Source organism: Sinocyclocheilus anshuiensis, unplaced genomic scaffold (assembly GCF_001515605.1).
Source record: "Sinocyclocheilus anshuiensis isolate Anshui unplaced genomic scaffold, SAMN03320099.WGS_v1.1 scaffold816, whole genome shotgun sequence".
In the NCBI taxonomy this organism is placed as follows: Eukaryota; Metazoa; Chordata; class Actinopteri; order Cypriniformes; family Cyprinidae; genus Sinocyclocheilus; species Sinocyclocheilus anshuiensis.
This window is the reverse complement of record NW_015554154.1, coordinates 1,378,418-1,385,828: the sequence shown is the minus strand read 5'-3', so window position 1 is coordinate 1,385,828 and position 7,411 is coordinate 1,378,418. Positions and strand designations below refer to the sequence as shown.

General features: G+C 38.2%; 1 protein-coding gene across 1 annotated transcript in view; it reads left to right on the top strand.

Moving 5' to 3' along the window:
• The first annotated feature begins 1,338 nt into the window (after window positions 1-1,338).
• LOC107670744 (aquaporin-9-like) overlaps window positions 1,339-7,411 on the top strand; it is a 13,179-nt gene continuing 7,106 nt past the window's right edge. The window contains exons 1-2 of the mRNA XM_016463469.1: window positions 1,339-1,512; window positions 2,628-2,754. Coding sequence (XP_016318955.1) covers window positions 1,411-1,512; window positions 2,628-2,754 — 229 coding nt within the window. The 5' untranslated portion in view covers window positions 1,339-1,410. The remainder of the gene's footprint in view (window positions 1,513-2,627; window positions 2,755-7,411) is intronic.

The window sequence follows — 7,411 nt, the reverse complement described above, 5'->3', positions numbered from 1 at the left end:
AATAATCGCCTTCACACTTCCACGGAGGGCTAACCAGAGAAATTTTGTAGGAGATTAGCCTAATCTTGGGAGTTGGAAGCGTTTATAGGCTACCAACTTGTCTGTAGTTGGAAAAAGCACACTTTAGCCTAAATAAAATCCTAATTGTTTGTAACATAATAATGTCCTGTCATAAAATGTTGTTCACACTGTCCTGCTATTAAATAAATAATGCCTGAATATTAAACAATTCATTTGGAAAATAGTAACATGGAAAAATCGAACTGATTTTAGTGAATTGTGTCTGTATGGTCTTTTCTGTATGATGACATGTTCTGTATGATGACCTACAAATGCAAGGCTTGCGATCCAAAAAGTTTTGTGTCATGCACACTTAAATTGGCTACATAACTTAAACATTTTTAATGAGCAGGCTGCGTGATAGCAGTTATCATGTGTGACATGCTAGGGCTGAGGGGTTGTTAAAATGATGAAGGGGATGGGGTGTTATAATTTGTTAGAACCCACTGGGGTGCTTTTTCTCCATCAGCACATCCCCCTCATTTCACAGCACTGACAGTGTCTGCCTCACATCAAAGACGACACCCCAGAACAAGTGACAGTGATTAATGCAAACAAAACATAGGCCTACCGCTACCATCCTATCGCTTCTTCTTTTCACAGTCTGTACCGACAGTCACGGGACGCTGTCAAACTCTGGCCACCCTTGGTTTTTACTTTGTCAAATAGTTCCACCCGGTGGACAAATATACGTATTACAACTGTTAGTTGTGCTATAGTGTGCCCGCTTCTCCGAATGAGAACTGGAAATAATACTCAGAAATAAGAAATCCCACTGAGTAACAAACAAGTAAGCTAAACATATAAAATATGATGTATTTCTGTTTAGAGAATAAATAAACCAAGACTTGCTTGTGCATTGTGCGTGAGTTTTAAACTAAAAAATAGTCTACTGAGGGATGAGAGTAGATGAGAGTTGTGTAACAATTACACATGCAAAAAGAATGTAGGCTAATTAATTTTATATATTCTGAAAAGTAGCCTACTAAAATGAATAGCATATCTTCTTCTGTTAATAATTGTAGTACGTAAATAAGTTACGCTTCTTTAACAATAAAGCTTATGTGAATTGAACTGTCTAATATTTCTAACGTCGTTTCTGTAGTGTTTAATGTTCGCAAACGTAACGATATCATCCACTAGTTGATGGGACTCTCGTCTTTGTCTCAGCATGAAGAGGATGGATGGAGTGAGAGCAAAGAGGAAGCAGCAACCTGTCATGTCAGTGTGTTTAATGACATCTGAGCAGCAGGAGGGGCGGGGGAGGTTAAAGCCTAAGACACTTAAACTCCAGCGAGATCAGCCTTCAACTGTCTGTCCGGACATCACATCTCAGCTGTCGGGGAAAGTATGGAGCTCGAAAACTTCAGAAATTTGAGGGAGAGGTGCAGCGTGAGGCGGGACATCATCAGAGAGTTTCTGGCTGAATTACTAGGGACATTCGTACTAATAGTAAGTCTTTCGCCTGTCAGGACTTCAGAACCAAGTAAACTGAGATTAACAGTTTTGAGATTTCAATGCAATAGAATTATAATGAATGTCAATTTTTCAACTTATTTCATTCTTGTCATATGGGTGGTGTTAAGGTTGATATTCTTTAATTTTAAAGAAGCACTTAATATTTTATAGACGTGTGCCCACATATTATTGTGGTAGTAATAGCTATATGTGTGACCACATAATGATTTAGACTAAATGCACTGCATTACACGCAACACCCTCTAGTGATGTAAAGTGTCTTATTTATGCTTCTTATCGATCCGTTCTAATGGCTACTTAATTGCATACGGCTATGATTTATGCTTTGAAGGGCTTCATCTCAGTAACTACAAGGTTTTAGTCTAATTTGACAAATGCTCAATTTCTCTGGCAGTGGTTTATGTTAGTTTTAAGTGCCTGTTTTGTTGTTGTTGTTTTTGTAATTGTCCTCCAAAATACAATTCCAATAAATTCCAATCACAACATGTTTTGCTATAGCTCTTGTGTAAACAAGTGAACACGCTGACACACATTCAGGCTGGGTTGACTGTAAAAAAAGGCATTTTTCATGAACGTCAGATGCTTTCACGTGATTTATAAATGTTACACAATTATTTTTTAATAGACTAATCTTAAGGTTTGTACGGTACTTTGTATTGTACATTTTTACCGTTTAGTTAACTATTTTGTTTTTTATAAATGTTTTAATGTCCGGTTTGACAACTTAGAGTGAAGAGAACTACATTTTACTACAAACATTAGTACATGAAGTTGTGAGTAATATTGCAAATCTTCTTTGACTTAAATTATTTCAATTAATATTAAAACGAAATACACTTAGACGTTTCTACAGTGTATTCTACTGGTGTTAATTCCGTGAAAAGGTTCTGATTCAGCATGACAGATTTTGTTGCTTTGGGGTGCCACCCTGACCATAATGGCCTGAGCATTTGAAAAAACTGTCCTACTAATTAGTTTTGAATAAGTGCTCCACAACAAGAGTGCTTTTCTTATCTATTTGGCGGTAGCTTTTTTTCAACTAATTGTCTTCCTAAATTGTCTTCTCTATGCCCATTTCCTGTTTGCAGCTCTTCGGTTGTGGTTCAGTGGCCCAGACTATTCTCAGCAGAGAAAAACATGGAGAAAATCTTACCATCCACTTTGGCTTTACTCTAGGGGTGATGCTGGCTGTGTACATGGCAGGAGGCGTGTCAGGTAACTGGTCTCACTGGCGAATAGAAAAGTCTAAAATACACTTGTGTTTATGTAACATGCACATTTGCTACATTTAAAGGGGTCATATGATGCTATTTTAAAGATTTTTGCTTTCGCACTGAAATACACAGTGTCTCTCTGACATGGCTGCATCAACACGACTGCTGTTCCTGAAACCACGCCTTCTTTCTTTGCGTGCACATTTGGGCGGCATTATGCTAATATTTCCACATAGTGATGTAGATATGTGGGGGCGTGTTAGAATGAGCCATTTTAGGTAGCCGTGGCTGACTCTTAACTTTTATAAAGAATATCTCTTTGGATTTGAGACTTTAGTCTTTGCAACTTTACAGATCTTCTTTATGCACTAAGAGCTTGTAACACTCCAAAGAGAAAGGAAAACTTGAAATCGCATCATATGACCCCTTTAAATAAATTTACCCGACTGTCAGTTACCTATAGACTGCTATAAAAATAACACACAGATCTAAAAATAACTTTTAAATGATTCCAAAATGCATGAAAATGCATTTAATAAAAAAAAGGCATTAGTCTGGGACAGCTGAGTTCTTCTCATTTCAAAGGTCATATTTAGCTGTCCATCAGGGCTGTTTTTCACGGTTGTTTGTGATCTTTGATCATGTTTAACAAAACATGCAATGTTCAATCTACATGCGACACAAACCACCTACTCGCCATATGCAACACTACAATATCCATGATCTAATCAAAACTACATAAACAGCCCAATTTATTCCTCTGTTGCGGAATAATGATCATGATTGCAGAATAACTGTATGTGTGTTTATTCTATCAAAAGCTAAATCTGGTCAAAGGAGTAAAAAGGCTAGTGAGGTAAAAACGTTTTTAAAAAAGTCTTTCATGCGGTAATAAGCCTTAGACAGCTGGATCAAATATACCCCATACAGAGTATTACATCTTGACCTTTGACCCTAAAGAGAGAGAGCGTGAAGGGTGGATTTGCTTCAGTGCAAATTTTAGGATTAATGAACGACATAATAGAGGGGTAAAACCTTGTGCTTATTGTATTTGATGCGCTCGGTTTCTCTGACATTCAAAAATATACTGTAGTGATGGACAGGGGGAGGAGGAAATGATAGGTCAATTACATGCTCTTAAATCTTAGATAAGGCTTAGTGTCAAGTGGAGGCGTGTGTCGGGTTTGATAAACCAGACTGGACATGTATGTTTGGCCTTCATTAAGAGAATTCCTCAAGGATTATGGTGAGGTGAAGCTTTTATTATAATGTGTTATAATAATGCAGATGATTCCTGGAATTTCTTTAAAAGCTTATCATTGAAGTTGCCCTGCAATAACACAGTGGGACACGAAACAGATATAAAACGGACAGTGCGGAGAAGCCTAATGGTTGTACAAATGAACTCCGGTATGTTTGAAAGCAACATACAATTAATTAAATATTGTTCTGCCGTTAAGTGCGTATGTTACCATCTACATTATGCTCTGACAGACAGCGGCATGTGCCACTACTGGAAGTGTCACAACATACCATGTCATGTTCTGTAATTTTCTGTGGAATATTCCACAATCCAGTGAATCCACATTTTCAAAAATGAACATTCTGTCATCAATTACTCACCCTCATGCCGTTCCAAACCCGTAAGACCTTTATTCATCTTCAGAACACAAATTAAGAGATTTTGAATGAAATCCGAGAGCTTTCTGACCCTGCATAGACAGCCACGCAACTGACACATTCAAGGCCCAGAAAGGTAGTAAGGACATCGTTAAAATAGTTTATGTGACATCAGTGGTCCACCATAATGTTATGATGCTACATTTACATTTAGTCATTTTGCAGACGCTTTTATCCAAAGCGACTTACAATTTGGGGATACATAAGGCGATTCTTCTTAAAGAGGCAAACAGATACAGGAAGTGCTTGTAATAACAAGTTTCTAGACATTGTTCAAATAAGTACAAGCTAGAAAGAGAAGGAATAAATAAAGAGATTTAAAAAAAAAAATAATAATTTATGATGAAGTCAAGTAGCTTCGAAAGAGATGAGTTTTCAGCTGTCGCTTGAAAATTGTCAGGGATTCAGCATTCCGGATAGGGGTGGGAAGATCGTTCCACCAGCCAGGAATGGTGAACGAGAATGTTCTGGAAAGTGATTTTGAGCCTCTCTGTGATGGTACCACGAGGCGTCGCTCACTAGCAGATCTCAGACTTCTGGAGGGGATGTAGAGTCGTAGTAGTGAGTGGAAGTAGGCGGGTGCTGAGCCTGTGGCTGTTCTATATGCAAGCATCAATGTCTTGAACTTGATTCGAGCCGCGACTGGTAGCCAGTGCCAGGAGATAAAGAGAGGTGTAACATGGGCTCTTTTGGGCTCGTTGAAGACCAGTCGTACCGCTGCATTCTGAATCATTTGTAGAGGTTTGATTGTGCTTGATGGAAGTCCAGCCAGAAGAGCATTGCAGTAGTCCAGCCTAGAAATGACAAGGGCCTGGACAAGAAGTTGTGCAGCATGCTCCGTTAGAAAGGGCCTGATCTTTCTGATGTTGTGCAATGCAAACCTGCAAGATCGAGCGGTCTGCTAATTTCTTGTGCGCAAATAAAACAAAAATAATGACCTTATTCAAGAATTTCTTCTCTTCTGTCTTTGACAAACGTTCATGAGAGTACCACAATGCATGCGTGAAGACTGACATGGAAGAGAATAATTTATTTTAATCATTTTTGTTTTCTTTGCGCACAAAAAGTATTCTCCTAGCTTCATAACATTAAGGTTGAACCACTGATTTCATTTTTGGGTGAACTATCTCTTAATACCACCTCTCCATATCTCCTGAATCTGATGGGCTGTTTACACCACACCATTTTCAACTAAAAACAGAAAACATTTGATGCCTTTTGGCCATTTATGTATGCGAAAACAGCTGTGTAAACTTATGATAATGCAAATTTGTGTAAAAGGTGATGTTATGTATGTACATATTTTGTGTCAATCTATAGAATGCGTATGTGCTTAGGCACATAGTGTTTCTTTATAAAGCGACATCGCCAGCTACTGGCCTGGCATGCATAATACAGTGGTTTTAGTCATTTTCGCAGAACTGTGTGTACAGGGTTCATTTTGGCAATGTTGTCGTCTGTGTGTGACACTTTTCAAAAACGCAAAGCAAAAATTGTTGCCATGTAAACATTCCCTGAGTGCCTACAGAAAGGACCTCTAGATGTCTACAGGATGCCTTCTCCTGGCCCAGCCGACTTCATAAGTTCTCATTAGGGTCACAGTAGTCAGCATCGTAATTGTGAGGACATACTTCAGTTCACACAGGAACTGTGCTTTCACAAATCAGCAGAGGGTGAAGCTGTTAGCGCACAATTTACCAGCACTGTGGAAGTGTGTGGTCATCCTAAAAAAACAATAATAACATAAAATAATAATAATGAATGATGATAATAAAAATACATTCATTTGTGTTATTTATTTATTTGCGCTTTTATTTGTGTTAGCATATTAACATCACATTTAATATTTTATTTAAACGGTTAGTTCACCCAAAAATGAAAATTCTGTCATTAATTGTTCCCAGGTCCAGAATAGTAGTAAGTAGTACTGAACGTAAACAACGCTGATTACGTTCAGCAAAAGCGCACACATGCTGAACGTAAACAACACTCATTACGTTGATTACGTTCTGGAGTACTCTCCAAATGGAAGACGGTAACTCAGGGAGAAGAATTAATGAATAAATTATGTATTGTTGTTTTCTTTGCGCACAAAAGGTATTCTCGTAGCTCCGTAAAATTACGGTTGAACCCTAGATGTCACATGGACTATTTTACCGATGTCCTTGCTATGTTTCTGGACCTGGTAACATTTCAGTCATATTGCTGTCTACGGAGGGTCAGAGAGCTCTCAGATTTGATCAAAAATATCTTAATTTGTGTTCCAAAGATGAACGAAGGTCTTACGGGTTTGGAACGACATGAGGGTGAGTAATCAATGACAGAATTTTCATTTTTGGGTGAACTATCCCTTTAATAATACTAATAATTATTCATTGCACGTTTTCGCATGTTTGCATTTTATTATTATTTTTTTTTTAATGATTGTTTTTATAACAATTGCACATTTGGAAGATGACATCAAGAAGAAGTTTAAAAAAATCAATCATGAATAAAAGGGCAATGATTGTAGTGTTGCAGGGTCGGGTTGTTCAGGGGAAATGTGTCGAGGGGCATGAGGCCCTGTGGTTTATCATTCAGTAGTGGCTTCTAGACTTCAAGCACACAATTGTGCATGTGTTATTGTGGTGATGCATGCAACTGAATTATCAGAAGTCATGAGTCTTGAGCTGCAGATCTGCTCCTCATGCTGCCAGCAGTTCACTCCGCTCATTATGTCACAAGGGGAGACAGAGCCATATATAAATATATATGTATGTGATGTTAAATATAGCCAGAGCTCTGCAGTAAAAGTCATCAAAAGTGTGCATCTGTGCATGAATAAGTTGGTTAGCCCAGCAGCCCACATGACTTTGATAATCTTACATGCTGTGATGATGACTACAGTATTGAACTAATGAGCTTTTCTGGAGCATATGTGAGATGGTCCTCAATGCAGAACACAAGATCCAGGGGGTGTGGTTGGATCCAGATCCAAC